Source organism: Neltuma alba, unplaced genomic scaffold (assembly GCF_004799145.2).
Source record: "Neltuma alba isolate B1F8T4 unplaced genomic scaffold, ASM479914v2 tig00012000_pilon, whole genome shotgun sequence".
NCBI classification, from domain to species: domain Eukaryota; kingdom Viridiplantae; phylum Streptophyta; class Magnoliopsida; order Fabales; family Fabaceae; genus Neltuma; species Neltuma alba.
This window is the reverse complement of record NW_021636573.1, coordinates 641,839-658,833: the sequence shown is the minus strand read 5'-3', so window position 1 is coordinate 658,833 and position 16,995 is coordinate 641,839. Positions and strand designations below refer to the sequence as shown.

At 34.4% G+C, this 16,995-nt stretch overlaps 2 protein-coding genes across 3 annotated transcripts; one reads left to right on the top strand and one right to left on the bottom strand.

The window, feature by feature from the left end:
- Nucleotides 1-4,370: 4,370 nt before the first annotated feature.
- On the top strand, nucleotides 4,371-10,465 carry LOC114720811 (RNA-dependent RNA polymerase 6-like). Its single transcript, XM_028906530.1, is given in 5 exon segments — nucleotides 4,371-4,570; nucleotides 4,871-4,980; nucleotides 5,821-8,541; nucleotides 9,239-9,800; nucleotides 9,803-10,465. Coding segments are annotated over 4 exon segments (3,600 nt in total). The 5' UTR covers nucleotides 4,371-4,570; nucleotides 4,871-4,974; the 3' UTR covers nucleotides 10,114-10,465.
- Nucleotides 10,466-11,074: 609 nt separating this feature from the next.
- Nucleotides 11,075-14,510, bottom strand: LOC114720793 (APO protein 2, chloroplastic). 2 transcript variants are annotated; one of them, XM_028906493.1, is made up of 4 exons: nucleotides 14,405-14,510; nucleotides 13,868-14,013; nucleotides 13,224-13,573; nucleotides 11,075-12,360 (listed from the first exon to the last, which is right to left on the bottom strand). In XM_028906493.1, exons 2-4 carry the CDS (start codon nucleotides 14,009-14,011, stop codon nucleotides 11,529-11,531), a joined length of 1,326 nt encoding a protein of 441 aa, XP_028762326.1. In that variant the 5' UTR covers nucleotides 14,012-14,013; nucleotides 14,405-14,510; the 3' UTR covers nucleotides 11,075-11,528. The 2 variants fall into 2 exon arrangements, with proteins under 2 accessions (XP_028762326.1, XP_028762328.1); XM_028906495.1 differs by having other exon boundaries at nucleotides 14,443-14,475.
- Nucleotides 14,511-16,995: the final 2,485 nt, after the last annotated feature.

Genomic DNA, 16,995 nt, shown 5'->3' with positions numbered 1-16,995 from the left:
GTCGCCGGTTTCGCAACCCACCGAAGAACCAACCACAACGTCAACGCAGCAAATCATCCAAGAACCACTACCGTCGGCACCTCGGACCACCATGCCGTCACCGTTTCACAGCCATCTATACCGCGTTGCAATACGCTCGCCAGTCGCTCCCCCCTACCAGTTTCAGACGTCGAGAGTCTTTGCAATGAAAATTCCGTCTCTAATCATTGGGCGGCTGAGATTAGTTCCTACCCAACGGCTGAGATTGCTTCTGGTGCACTTAACGGCGTTCGTTTCAGCACTGTTCCCTGGTCGTTAAATTCCAACCCTTGTTCTGGCACCCGTCATGAGCCATTGGCGGGAGATTGGGGGACTGCGAGAATCACGATGAAGAGGATCATAAAAGGGTCAGACTCTTTCCTCTTTCATCTAAATCTGGTGCCTGACGAATGAATATAACAAATATCAGTATATGTTTAAAAATTACTTCAAAGTCGCATACAGAGCGGAAGATATGAAGATTGAGATCTACTTGAAGAGAAGGAGGAAAGCGCAGTTCAAATGAGGATCAGCTATGGAAGAAAACGACACCGAGGTTTGGGAATGGGTGAATCGGAAACAACATGCATAGAGTTTCGCAGTTCGTGAGATAAGAAAACAGACCAGATCGAAGTGGGCGTCGGAGACGAGAATTCCGGTGAGTATTTCTTAAGAAGTTGACTTTACTGTTCTTACTCCGGTGCTGAATTAACTGGTTCTGAGATGTTTGTATTGAAATTACGCCTGCATGCTTTCTCATTCTTGTACTGTCTCTTGAACTGAATACATGGTGCCCTGACTAACGTGAAATGATATTTCTCCTGTGCTATAGCAATTATTTTATAGTATAATTTATATTACAAATTTTATATTTAGAACTAGAAGAGTACTAATTACTATCATACTTAATATAAGAGTTGACTTGACCTTTTAATTTGATTCTAAACTTCAATTCATTTTGTCTTTTTTATTTATTTATTTTTTAAAAGTAATCCTTATAATAGTTGTCCATATTAAAGAATCCATCCAATGATAGTTCTAGTTAATATATATAATTAGTAAATATATTTTAAAAAAGACAATACATGTTTATGACGAATAACTAACTTAACAAACTTTTTAAATCTATTCTAAATTAATATATAATCTAATGATATATATATATATATAAGTCTTTTAGGGGTATCATGTAATATATGTTATAATTAAGTAATTTAGTAATTTTTTTAATTTCTCTAAATTAGTTAATTAGATGTTGTATTAAGAATTGAAAGTAGTACTAATTTATAAATGGATCAAATCCATGGCCCCACATACTTCTAGCATTCATGCTGTTAGACTATAAGTTATTGACTAAAAATTAATTTTTTTTAACCCCTCTAATTTTGATGTGACTATAACTTAGTTACTAAATTTTAACTTGGTATAACTCAACTATTATAGTTTTGATTAGGTTAAACTCAATTCCTTTAAATTTTAAATAAATGCAACACAATCTCTATAATTTTAATCATTTAAAATAAGATAATACTTTGGTCTTTTTTTTTTTTGGCCAATGGATAATACTTAGATCATTTACATCATTATGTTAAAGTTTTTAGTCTGGAAATTGTTTTATTTTTAAAATATTATCATTAAATTATAAACTTATATTAAACAAGTAGAACACATGGTCATGTCTAATCATAGAACTTGACATAATGAATATAGGAAATTTTAAAAAGACACTTAAATAATCCAAATCTTTATTTAGATTACTACATTTGTTAAACCCCTATTCAAGTCACATGATCCAAAAAGAGAATTTAAAATTTTATAAAATAACTCTAATACCTATCAACATGCAAAAAAAAAAAAATCAAAATAATCCTCTTGTTTAGGATGTCCCTCGAGAAGATTCATTTCTTATGTTAACCTAAATAATACCTAGTCGTAAAAAGTTAATTTTTCAATTAACGAAAGAAAATCTAGCTTCCAAAATTAACAACTTCAAATTAGGTCTTAACCCATTCCGCTTAACCAGTAAGAACAAATGTGCTGCTCATAATCATGACCATTATCATTTTTTACAATCAACATAACAAAATCCACTTTCAAAAATTAGATGTTAACACATTTTACTTAGTTATTAACAAAGAAACATGACTCTTATAGTCATGATCATAATCACTTCTTACAATCAAAATAACAAAATTCACCTTTAAATTTTAAAAACTTCAAAGCATGTTTTAATATCTTCCGTTTAGCTATTAACAACATACATAACCCTATGGCATTCTTCATATTGAATCTTCGTGACTAAGCAAACGCAATCATTTATCATTTATACATTCACCCTAAACCCCACATCACACACATATATGGATATTTCAACTCGCTTTAAGCGCAACACTTCACAGCTACAATGTTCCCTCCCTCCTTAACAACCCCCCCCCCCCCAAAAAAAATCCATATTAAGGAGATAGTAAAATGAAACTATCAAGATTGGGGGAGGAAGATTTAATAAAAACTAACTCATAATTTTTTTCTTAGTTGATTTCCCAGCTTTAAAATGGTAGATGTCAAGTTTTTCTCGTTTAGAACTCTTATACAATTTGATAGAAAATCTTTATTTTTCTAAGTTTCTAATAAACGGGGCATTGGACTTATAAAATCCTTATCTCTCTAGGTGTCTCATAAAAAAGGCTGTAGAGTTATTTTATAAAATTTTAAAATTCCTCTTCGAATCATGTGACTTGATTAGGGGTTTGACAAATTTAATAACCCAAATAAAAATTTGGATTATTTAAATATCTTTTTAAGAAATTCTTCTTTTATAATATCAATCCTTATATTTTAAAAAATACATTTATACATTTCGTCAAACATAAAAACTAAAATTTCAAATTATTAAAATTATTTAGTAAAAAAAATGTTAACATTAGAAAAATTGAGTTATAAAGATAGTTACAGACTTATAGCCAACCTGAAAACGTACTCACCAATGTACTACCTCCGGTCATTAATATAAAATTTTATTTGATTTTTATTTTGGTTTTAAATATAAAACCTCAGTTTACTTTGTCTCTCATATTATGCTTTTTTTTTAAAAATAGTCCTTTTAATAATAGTAGTTCTAGTTAATATACTTGATTAGCAATGATATTTTAAGAAAGACAACATATATTTATTACAAATAACTAAGTTAACTTCTTTTCTTAATCTCTTCAAATTAGTCAACTAGCTCTTATAATTAGAACTAAAAGTAGTATTAATTTTCCCTTCAAATAACATAGTAGAATTCAAATAATTGAAACTATTATTTCCTTCATGAATTTAATAAGGAACCACTAAATAATGCGAGTTTAGAGGACAGCAAATCTGGCTGTTGAGTGCGTTGCGTGAACCTCGCTAGCGCGGCCGAGGCTGGCTGATTGGATTTGAAAACCTCGCTCTAAGGCAACTTTTGTATAGAGATAGATCAAATTGTGTTTAATAATGATTGATCTTAGGAAGTATTTGTCATGAAACTAAACAGTAATTTTAAAAATAATTTTACAATATATAAAATAAATATGTGAAAATTTATCTCAATTTGTAAATAAAAAAAAATCTTTTTAAAAAGTACTTTTGTACAAAAATCTCATTATAGCCTTGTACTTTTATTTGTTTTGTACTCTGCTATAAGGTATTTGGGTAACCCAAAATGATTTTTTAAAATCATTTTTTTTTACAAATCGAGATAAATTTTTTTACATAGTTGTTTTATACAGATTAAAATATACATTTAGTCTTTTAACTTTGTACAATATTTTAATTTAGTTCTTTAACTTTAAAAAGCATACATTTGGTCCTTTAACTCTAAAATCATTAGGCTTCGATAATGATTTTTTTTGTAACAATTATGAATTTTTTTAAAAATTAAACTTAATATGTTTGCATTTGAGAATGTTTTATTAACATTTAAAATCTTAATGTAATCACTTTTTTTAAAAATTTACGATTAAAAGATTAAAAGTATATTTTTTAAAATTAAATGACTAAATTAAAATATTATATAAAATTAAATGACTAAATATATATTTTAACTTTTTATATATTATAAAAGTATTTTAAAGTCATGATTTTGTTTCTGTCCACGGCTAGTTTTGGATACGGAAATTAAAGGACTAAAGAATTTAAGCTGGAAAAAAAAAAAAGAAAAAAGGCAGATCTAATGTGATGATGGGTCCCGGGTTATGAACTTATGATTGGATGTTGATGCTTTCTCTCGCTGGGTCCTTCAACCCCTTCCTCGAGAAGAAAGGAATATTGAAAAAGGGAAAAGAGTAGGCTCACACTCACACACCTAACGTTTTGTATCGTACTGAGCATTGCAAAGCGGAAAAACGCAAGCGGAGCAGAGCATCACAGATAGTAAACTAACAGACGCAATACTTTCCGTGAACTTAGTGGGGAAGTTTAGTGAATAGGCACTAGCCCCATCGTTAAATCCTTCGCTTACTACCACTACTTAGACTGGCACTTCCTTCGCGCTCCCCAATTTCGTGTTAGCTGGTAACTGAATCCGAAGGTTGGTTTCTCTTTTTCTCTTCTCATTTTCTTGCACAATGTGAATCCATCGTGCTTTTCAACTAAAATTCTTATCAATGGGTGTTGGAGGATTGGTTCTGCGATGTTATCTGGCGTGTGTAATTTATAAATTTTGGGGTCTCTAACTCTAGCTGTGAGTATGGCTTGACTTGCATAGGATGGTGTCTTTTGTTTTGGCTTTTGTTTGGTTGAGTCTTAGTTTTGTTACCGATGATCGGTCGAATTCGAGATTCTTGCGTGCTGTAAGATGTGATTTGTATACTTCGATCAATGTATGCAGGTTGGAAATCAGCTTGCATCCGAGGAAAGTGCGGAGACTGTGCGCTTAAATTAATAGCTTTCGCCAGGATCGAGTGTATTGCCATTACCTTTGCACCTCATACTATGGTGGTAAAAATATTTTTCTTCTGTTTTCATGGACTTTTTTCCATCTTTTTTTCCGGCCTTGTGGGAGGAGTAAGTGGAGTAGGTAATAAAGATATTGCTTCCAGATTTTATAAGTGCTCATATATCCTTTGGTTTGGGACCTTTAGGGGAACCTATATGAACGTATGAATATACCCTTGATGTTGTTCCTTATTAAAATCAAGTCAAGTCTCTGTGCTTAACAAACGTAGAAAATTGTTCTCAAATGTTGGCCTTCAGTTGCTATTATTGACTAGTTTGGTTATTATAAGCTTATGTTTTGGAGTGAGGAAAGAAAGGAGGGCGTTTCGATTTGCAATACGTCATGATTCTCTCCGAACATGTTTCCTTGTTCACTTTAATAACTGTGCCATGGAAAATCAGTCTGCAGAACTGGAAGCGTTAAATTGTTATTTGAGAAAACGTTGTGTATAAAAAAAATTTTTAGAGCAAAAAGTTTGTAGAAAATTTAATTGATTTACTTATTTATTTATTTATCTTTTTGGTGGATGTGCTTGTCCATATCTCTTTCACTGTCTAATAGTTGTTGTCGATCTTACTATATTTGGTGGATTGTGTATTGATTACTTCTTTATAAATTACGTGCGTAAAAACATCATCTTGCTTCTCCATCACGCATTCAGAAATCTTGTTTATGCGTTTTTTCAATAGTCTAATAATTGGGACTGCAAGAATGTTACTTTTAGTAAACAAGCTTATTAGAAATATAGCTTCGCACGCCCCCTTTCTTCCCTGCTATTTGTTGTGGGCGGCAACTTCAAATACTAATTTAACTGACAAAAATGCGCGATATATGTTCTGCAGACTACCCCAAAAATGGAGCTAGAAGGTAGAGAAAAAGAAAGTATAGTTACTCAAGTTAGCATTGGTGGATTTGATGGTCAGATCAAAGCAAAAGATCTTGTGTCATACTTGGAAGAGAAAATTGGACTTGTAGATAGGTGTCGGCTGAAAACTTCTTCGACCCCTCCAGAGTCTTATCCAGATTTCACGATCACTGAAACAACAAATATTGAAAGAACAGATGACTATAAGAAGGTGGTACCTCATGCATTTGTGCATTTTGGATTACCTGAATATGTAACTGAGGCATACAATGCTGCTGGCCGCTGTGATCTATTTTGGCAGAATCAAAATTTAAAGGTTAGCTTGGGACCTGAAAATCCATACTTCTTAAACCTAAGGAGGAGAACCACAACTCCTTTTAAGTTATCTGATGTACGTGTTGAAATCGGGAGTTTGGTTGACCCAGAGAACTTCTATGTTGCCTGGAGAGGACCTGATAAAGGGGTCAACTTTCTGGTAGATCCATTTGATGCCACATGCAAAATATGTTTCAACAAAGATGTTGTTTTCTCTTTTAAAGGTATGGAGAAAAAAGCAGTGATCAAGTGCAACTTTCAGGTGGGATTCTTGGTCAGAGATATACATGAAATCAAGAGATATGATGATACGTCATCTGCATCTTTAGTTATCTTATTACAGCTGGCTTCGTCACCATTGGTTTGGTACAGAACTGCAGATGATGACATTGAAGAGTCAGCTACACATGTTTTGCTAGATGATGATGATCCGTGGATCAGAACCACAGATTTTACTCCTAGTAAGGCCCTTGGCCGGTGTAGTTTTTACAGAATTTCTATGCCAGTAAGGTATCGTATGAAATTGCTGAAGACCATGGAGTATCTAAAAGGCCAAAGAGTCCAGGAGATTTCACTTAATCGGCCTATTAGAATAATGAATGAACCGTTTTATGGGGTGCCCTTGTCAGATCATTTCTTCAGTATTCATTTCCAGAAAGGCATCACCTTTGACATTATGTTTTTGATTAATGCAATTTTGCACAAAGGCATATTCAATCAACACAGGTTGTCGGATGGTTTTTTTGAGCTGTTGAGAAAACAGCCTAAGGAGGTCAATGTGGCTGCACTCAAGCACTTGTATTCTTACAAGCGCCCCATATTTGATGCAGCCAAGAGGCTTAAAATGGTGCAAGAGTGGTTGCTTAGAAATCCAAAGCTTTACCAAATCTCTAAACAGTCAGATGATATTGCAGAGGTTCATAGACTCATCATCACTCCAACCAAAGCATATTGCCTGCCACCTGAAGTTGAAATGTCCAATAGGGTTCTCAGGAAATTCAAAGAAGTTGCAGATCGGTTCTTGAGAGTCACATTTATGGATGAAGGCATGCAGACAATCAATGCATCTGGTCTAAACTACTATGTTCCTCCAATAGTGAAGGAGATCACCTCAAACCCCTTCCCGCAAAAGACTAATATATATAGAAGGGTGAAGACAATTTTGGAAAAGGGTTTTCACTTGTGTGGCCGAAAATATTCATTTTTGGCCTTCTCATCCAATCAACTACGGGACCGTTCTGCATGGTTTTTTGCAGAAGAAAAGAGCATAACTTGCGATCGCATAAGAGATTGGATGGGGAGGTTTAATCACAAGAATGTTGCAAAATGTGCTGCGAGGATGGGACAGTGCTTCTCATCTACATATGCAACTGTGGAGGTTGCAGCACATGATTCAATACCTGATATCAAGAGGAATAATTATGATTTCTCTGATGGAATCGGTATTATTAGACCTGATCTTGCAAGAGCAGTAGCTGAGAAATTGAAATTGGATGATGTGCCCTCTGCATACCAGATCAGATATGCTGGTTTTAAAGGGGTTGTAGCCTGTTGGCCAGCTAGAGAGGATGGGGTCCAACTTTTATTAAGACCAAGTATGAACAAATTTGAATCCACCCACACCACTTTGGAGATCTGCTCTTGGACTAGGTTTCAACCTGGTTTCCTTAATAGGCAAATCGTGACATTGCTTTCAGCACTGAATGTGCCCGATGAAGTATTTTGGAACATGCAGGAGGCTATGGTTTCGAAGTTAAACAAAATGCTTGTGGATGCAGATGTGGCTTTTGATGTTCTTACGAAGTCTTGTGCTGAGCATGGAAATGCTGCGGCAATAATGTTGAGTGTTGGTTTTAGCCCTGAATTGGAACCTCATCTTAGAGGCATATTAACATCCGTACGTGCTGCACAGCTTTGGGGCCTTAGAGAAAAGGCCAGGATCTTTGTTTCATCTGGGCGATGGTTAATGGGCGTGTTAGATGAGGAGGGTGTGCTTGAACAAGGACAGTGCTTCATTCGAGTCTCTACCCCTTCTCTTGAAAATTGTTTTGCAAAACATGGCTCAAGATTCAAAGAGACAAAGAATCTACAAGTAGTTAAAGGTTTGGTGGTTATAGCTAAAAATCCTTGTCTTCACCCTGGAGACGTAAGAATTTTGGAAGCAGTTGATGCTCCTGGTTTACATCACTTACATGATTGCCTTGTTTTTCCTCAAAAGGGTGATAGACCCCATACAAACGAAGCTTCTGGAAGTGACCTTGATGGGGACCTCTATTTTGTTACATGGGATGAGAATCTTATTCCACCCCGTAAGAGGAGTTGGACGCCTATGGATTATATATCTCAAGAAAGCAAACTTCTGGCACGTCAAGTTACTACTCGAGTATGTGTTCTTTCATTCATCTTTCTCCCTAATGTTACATAGTTGCATGTTTTCCATGGACAAAACTCAAAATAAGACTGTTTAATATCTTTCGTATATTATGTTAGACTGTCATTTTTTAATCAATAATTAAGCGTCATGCACAGGTTAAGGACTTACCTAAAGTGATCATAGTAAATATTGAGGGTATGTTTCTTGTGATCTGAATTGTCACACAATATTTTAAATTGTGTCGAAACATGAAATTTGGAAGAAAAAAAAATTGCATATAAAGTGATGCCCACAATCCCGCATCTTCTGTCTATAGCTATTAACGGGAGTTTTTAATGGTGCAGTAGCATTGCCATCATTTTATTTATACCACATTCAAACTTTCACATCAAAGTTCTTTTAGGTCATTGATGAAATGCATAAAGGGTATAAAAAGGAAAAAAAAATTAAAGGCAGAAATAACTTGTAATAGTCTGTTTTGTACCTTCGAAGTTGAAGTTCAAGACTTATCTTGAAATTGTTAAAGGTGTTTAGCAAGTGTGTTCTCTTGCAATTCTCTATGCATTCACTGTACATTATCGTTGAACTTATCTTGGACTAGCTTATTTTAATTTGATCTTTCATGTTGAAGATACATTATTTGCATTCTGAAAATGCATCAATCATTCCTTGGGAGTTCTAAATGTTGTCATCTTACATGCTGCAGGACATAGTAGAATTTTATGTGAGAAATATGGCAAATGAGAATTTGGGGACAATCTGCAATGCACATGTAGTACATGCTGATCTTAGTGACTATGGCGCATTGGATGAGAAGTGCATAACCTTGGCTGAGTTGGCAGCCACGGCTGTTGACTTTCCAAAAACTGGAAAGATTGTCACCATGCCTTCTCACTTGAAGCCAAAACTATACCCTGATTTTATGGGGAAGCAGCCACACCAGTCTTATAAATCCAAGAAAATCCTTGGTAGACTTTACAGGCGAATTAGAGATACTTATGATGAAGACTTGGATAGCACTAGTTTGAAGCATGTAACTGGCGATATACCTTATGATGCTAGTCTTGAGGTTCCCGGGGCTGCTGAGTTTATTAACGATGCATGGGATCAGAAGTGCTCTTATGATGGTCAGCTAAATGGACTGCTTAATCAGTACAAAGTGGAAAGAGAAGAAGAAATTGTAACTGGACAGATCTGGTCCATGCCCAAATACAGCAGCAGAAAGCAAGGTGATCTTAAAGAAAGGCTCAAGCATGCCTACAGTACTCTGAGAAAGAATTTAGGCAAAATTTTGAGCAATTGAATTCAAATATGGAAGAATTAAGTGATGAAGAAAAACATTTATTATATGAGCAGAAGGCATCAGCCTGGTATCAGGTCACATATCATCCTGAATGGGTTAAGAAGTCCCTTGATCTTGGAGACAAATCTGTTGATCATGGAAATAAAGTGATGCTGAGTTTCCCATGGATTGCAGTCGATTACCTGGCTCGTATTAAGATAAAGAACAAAGGAGTTGGAAGTGTTGATTCTACTAAGCCGATTGGTTCTTTAGCAGAATATCTAGCCGAAAGGCTATAAATCTTCATTTTCTGCTCCAAGCTTCGCTTCAAGGCCACTCTGCCATTCTTACAAATAGATGCTGTGACGTTGCATTTAGTTAATATGCCCTGTAATTTGCTGTACGTTTGGTGTTTCAGTTTTACTGCCTTGCTTTTAAGATACTGAGCCATATTCCCATCTTGTTTTACCCGGCAAAAATGTGCTTATTGTCACGTTATGCATTGGACTGTACTTTCTTCTGTAAATGTTGTGCCTGTGGTGATGGAGATGCCAGAGAGCAGCAAGCAGAATTTGCTGTAATACAAGTTCTCGTACATGTGGACCCAACCGTTGAAAGATTTAAATTTACAGGCCCTGTGATCATACTTAAGATATTTGTTTTGATTTTCTTTAATGAACTCGTTGAATGTGATCGTGTTTATTTCCAAACGTCCAATTGGCACAAGTTCTGCGATTCTTTTTTGAGCGCAATGGTATTTCAACAAGAAATAACTATCACGGGACTCTGGGAGTATCCTCCTCCTGCAAAATCAAAAGTTGGACGCTTGCTTTGATATTGTTCCAAGACTTGAAAATCCCATGCTACTGCATATTTAAGACACATTCTTCAACTCTAGTCACTGGCTATGACCTATGGACCGTACCCCATTCTATCCGCGATAAGCCTTTTTATCATTTTCACCACTATAAAGAAGGATGCAAAATATGCTAGAGTCATGAAAGGCATAGCCTATTCCTCAATTCCTTTGTTCTTGGCAATGATGGATTTACCCCCAAAATAATAAAAATGCCTTGCTTACCATGAATGAGAGCGTCTACAGGGCACCACGCACATATATAAAAGCTGCTAAAAGGGTACGTAGCATATTCAGCAAAAAATATTTCCTTCTAGTGATGCTTTGATTCATACGGAAATCAAGCAGTTATTTGATTCCCATAAACACGTAAAAAATCCAAGCCATTTTTCATTGTCACAGACTTGATGTTTAAAGGAGACGTTCTCTTCCCTCTTCACTGAACAACTGAACTTAGTCACAAGAGTATTTTCATTACTATCATGGCGTCACTATTTCTCTAAGCTTTTGGAGGTTAAGTGACACTTGACATCAATAATTTTTCCCTAGCCTAACAAAATGATTCAAAAATTGCAATTTTCATCTCATGGTCAAGAAGAGGTTACAGAAAATATTAAATCATATTCTTTGTTCCAGTAACCAGACTTTCAACATTTTCTTTAATCTCCTGCTATGGTATTCAGAGGCTAGCATATCGCACCATATCCTGCCTTAACCACCAAAAAACCCTCAGCCAGCACAAACCAAGAGAAGTATTCTCCGTTTCAGCAACAATTCTCATTGCATTCCATTAACATCCTATATAGTGCATACACTTCACAACCCATACCCTCTTGTTTTTTAGAGGAGGAATTCATCTCAAACTACCATTTCGGCCTCTTTTAAATTTGATGGGATCCCCACATCCAGCCTCATGGTTGGTTTGTACTGCTCAGGTAAAGCAGCACCAGCCTGAATGCATATTTCCACAACAGCCGGAGCTTGCCCATAGAAATCACGAAGCTCTCGTTGCAATGGTGGTCCATTCACATCAGGGACATGCCAAACATATCTTGGAGGTATCAAGTCATCCAGCACTGCAGCCTGCCACCCGTGCTGTCCATTGCGTTGTTGGTGTTTATGAGCTCCACAGTTCTGTGCCTTGTGCCCTGATGGACCAACATGAATTTCTGGGCAATATCCGCAAACCCTCACAGGGTACATTCGCATTAGTCTCTTGGCTCCTTTCCTCATCTGTTCCCATGCTTCGAGAGTTTCCTCAGCAAGGTGGACTGCCTCTTCTTTGCTAGATGGAGCAACTACTTCTGAATCAGGAATTTCAGTTAGTAATGGTTTCACAGGCTCCTCTGGGACTCTATCTGGTAGTTCACTTTCATCAGCATCAACGAATTCTTTCCTCCCTATGCGGATTACAGGCTTTCTTCTTCTCTTGGTGGGATACTCGGGAATTTCAACACCAGCTTGAATGCAAAGTTCAACTACTGCAGGAATTCGGGGGATAGAGAATCTCTCTTCATGAGGAATACGTTTTCCAAGACGATCATACAGGTGATAGGCTTCAATCGGCACTAATATGTCTTCAATAAATGCATTTGTCCATTCATGAAGACTATTGCGGAGATTAGCTTGCGAGCCTTTACATGACTTGAAAGGATGTCCAACAGGTCCTACATGGATTTCAGTGCACCACCTGCACTAGAACATCAATGTCAACAGTGTCAACTAAATGCACAGATCAAGGAAATAATATGAAATTTATATGTGAAGGAAAGAAGAAGGGGTATTGAACATGGATTCAACAAAAATTAGAAACGTAACAAGATAGCACGAAAAACCTTGACATATGTTAATTGTATTCATTGACAACTGAAATGAAATATTTTCTGCCCTCTATATTCTTGTCTACAGCTGAAAATGCACATAGAGGATAAAAAGAAAACATCTAAGTTTATCCTGACTATGTGAAGCGACAAGCTATTTGAGTTCCTACAGGCATCGAGGGCAGACTACTGCTTTTAGAACCTGTCAACTTCAGAGAATCATCCGCTGCCGTGGCAGCATGTTTATGAATACCATTAAAGGTTTCAAGCAGTGAACATGTTTGCTAATGACTAAGGAGGCAGGAAGGGGAACTTTTCATTAACCTACTGATGAACCATACCATCCAAGGTCATGACATCACCATAATATCTAATGATTCAACCATTTACTTTCTGAAAAGAGAAAGATAAATACCTATCAACTCACGAAGGGAAATGGCAAATTGCTGGTGGCAATAACTTAGATCAGAGCTATAATAACAACAGAATGGTGAACCACTAAAAGCTATTGTGGTAAAGAAATGTTACAAGTTAAGCATCATTTATAACAGCCAAGGAAACCACTTAAGCTGCATGAAGAAATTAACCGACCAAAAAGACAGAAACAACAATGGTAATCCATACCACGCTGAATCACAGTAAAAGCACATGCAAATGAATTTTCCCAAATTTTGCATAAGCCAAATCTACTTCAGCCAAAAGTCTGCTAGAAGATGTTGAGTAATTTAATTACCCACAAGCATGCACGGGCACCACTTTAAGAAGCTTCTTCAGATTGTTAATCAAAGTGATCCTTGCATTATATACATTGTAAGCAGTTGGGATCAGGCTCTTCACCAGCAACCCATTCTTTGGGGGTGGCAATGCTCTCCTTTTTGGTTCATCTTTTATCTTCTTTACCCTCTCCCTAGCTGCTCGCCGCAGCTCAACAATGGGTGTTGGAAAAGGTTTTTTCTCCTTTCTTGAATATTTCCGAGGAAAATCAGCATTTTGAGGAATTTCATTTCTGATGGTTGCATGTTGACAAAAATTATGTGGTGGAGCTCTAATATTTATAGGAACACTAATCTTGCAGCAAGTATACTGCACAAGGGAACCCAAAAAAAAAAAAAAAAGAAATATAAGATTATAACTGTCATCTCTATACATATATGAAGTTTCAAGAATTGAACAGTTCTCTTGACAAGATTAACCAAAGCATTTCATTTCAGCCTCCCACTACATAAATCAAGCATAAAATGTAAACAAAGAAAGGAAGCAGAGTGACTAATTTTTGTTTCAGACCAACTCTAAATTGGGCCATATAAATTAAACTTCAATTAACAGCTTCACAAATATCCTCCACTCGAATCTATAATCAACAATGACGCAACATACCTGCAAGGAATTGAGAAAACTAAGACCTGACGATATGTTGGGCTTTTGATTTAAGGAAACTATGAATGATTCTCGTGGTGTTATAGTCATCCCTTTACTGAGCAGCACAGTGCCATCAGAGACACTATTCGGAACACAATTCATTCCTGAAACCACAGAATTTAGTAAACCTAGATAGCTCAAAAGCATCAACTACAAGGTCGTAGTTCAAGCATATTTCTGGAGAAAAAAATCATAATTACACTACAAGATCTGAACTTTGCCACATCTAAAAGATAATATATTGGCAAAACACTTGAATTGAGTGATTCCCCAACATCTCGAAAGCTTAAATAGTTAACTTTCGAACTATGACTACTAATGAACCCTTTAACCTAGGAAGTTTGGAACATATGCACTTTCTCTAATATATACATATACATATATATATATCAAACGGCTAATAAGCAGAAGATGAAAATTTGAAGAAATGCAGAATGGAGCAAGACAAACGGGAAGTGCTAAACATGGAACAAAGGGGAGGAGAGAGACGCTGACCAATCTCCAAGTGAGAAGTGGCGAGAGGAGATGTTCACCAATTGCTTCCAAGGTGATTTTGGTAGACGATAATGGCCTGCGTTGTTTAACCCATAAAAACAATGGTCTGTATGCGTCATACAGGTTCGCCACGAGCCTTTTGGAATCGGGGATTTTTCCCCCCCGACCAATTTGTGTGTGAGCTTTTTTTGGCCAACAAATTTGTGAGTTAACAATTTCATATATACTGTAATATAATATTTCCTCAAGTTTTTAATATAAAATTTAGTTAATTAATTTTAAAAACTATTAAATTATTAATCATAATAAATATTATATGATCTCTCTAAAATATTTATATATATTATTATATTATATATCAATTTATAAAATTTATAGATGAGTCAAATTATTTGAAAAAAATAATAAATATAATAATTTTTTTAATATCTTCAAATTAGTCAATATGATTTTATATTAAAGACCGAAATTAAATTCACATCACTTTTTTTTATTGGCAGTGACTCATGCTGTTAATAAGTTATTTCCACCTTTTTCTATTAGTCTTTTTAAGATTTTATTAAGCATATCAATAAAGATAGCAAATAAATGAGCACAAAATTTTTTTGAAGAAATGAAAATTAAGAAGAAATGAAAAAATGTGAATAATTTTTTGGCCATAAATAAACTAATCATTTTAAATGATATATACTTAAAGTAAAAAGAAATAATCATTCATAATAATAAAAAGTCATATATAGTAAAAAAAACAAAGGTGATATTGATCAATATACCATAGTTTTCATCCAATATATATCCACACACTTATTTTATTATAAATAACTATATCACATTTTAATTGTATTGATGTGATATGAGCTGCAGTAAGTGATTGTCGATGTTTTAAATGGTAATGCTTGTCTGTAGGAAAACTTTACAAAGCGAAAATAAATTACTTTTTTAAATTCTAATGTTTTTCAAGAATTAGGTTAATGAGGACCAAATGAAAATACATATTAGTTTGGCATAAGCCATATGCTAAGGTAAATGGTGTACAATTCAATGTATCAAAAAATTGTTTGCAAATCATTAATCTCCCTCTAGTAACAATATCAGAACGAAGCCAATGCATAATACTCCTCCGATCTTTAATATAAGATTTAATTGTTGAGTTAATTTTGATCTTAAATATAAGGTCTACTTATTATATTTATCAATTTTTCTTAAATTACCCCTATTGATACTCTCTTAATTATAATCAAGCAAAAGAGGAAGAAAGGATATTAAAGAAGATGATTATGGTGTTTTAAGAAAAACATGTCATATTTTTTATAATTAACTAATTTTTTAATTTTTTTAATCTAATCAAATTAGTTAAACAGATTTTATATTAAAACTGCAAGAGTATTATAATGTATAAATCAATAAAATCACGCTGCCTACACTTTACTCAATCCCTACCCTTTGACTTATGTGGCAAACCATGAGACTGACCACGTGTCTAATGACTAGCCAGGATGGAGAGATCCACTCTTTGATCTCGGCTCCTCGACTTCTTCACAGGTGCTCTGCCTGGACATTGGGCTGAGCCGATTTTTATTTTGGTATGCATGAAAATAAAAATAAAAAAGAAAATTACTCATTTAGTGTTTTGAGCAAAAAAAATTACTCATTTAGTCTAATTATATATTTAATTCCTTTGTAGCTCAATTTCTATGCTTTAACTTAATACAACTCTAGTTTTGACTTGATTGTAACCCAATCATTAAACTTTGACTCGTTACAACTCGATCCCTGTATAATTTCAATCATTTTATAATTTAATCCCTATCTTTATTAGATATGTTATTTGAGTTGCAGAGAGTCAAAGTTTAGAGATTGAGTTACAACTAAATTAAAACTATACAAATTAAGTTGCAAAGAGTCAAAATACAAGAATTGACCAACCTAAATTATATGGACTAAAAGATTAATTTTTCTTAATTTTTATGAGACCACTACTACTCCAGGCACTTGTACCAAAAAAAAAGTGTTGTTCTTATTATAACTTTATTATTTGCTATTAAGTATGGTACTTCTCCGGTCCTTAATATATGACCTAATTATTGAGTTGATTTTAGTTTTAAATATAAGATATATTTCAAATATTTATTAATCTTTTTCTAAATTACTATGAATACTCCCTTAACCATACTCAAGTAAAAGAGTGAAAGAAAATATTAAGAAAGATGATTATGGTGTTTTAGGAAAAGGATATCATATTTTTTATAATTAACTAAATTATCTAATTTTTTAATCTAATCAAATTAGTTAAATAGGTTTATATTAAGGACATGAGAAGTATTAATTATTTTTTAATGCTACTCTTATTTAAAATCACATCATTACAACTTGTATAACTTCTATAAAAAAATGGGAAAATCCCTTAAAAAGACACTTTAATAACTCAAATTCTTATTTGAGTTGTTAAATTTATCAAATTCCTAATCAGGTCATATAACCCAAAGAGGGATTTTAAAATTTTATGAAATGACTTTAATACTCATTTTATTAGAAATATAGAGAGATGAGAATTTGTATCATTCTCGTGTTGCCTAAGAACTTTGAATGAG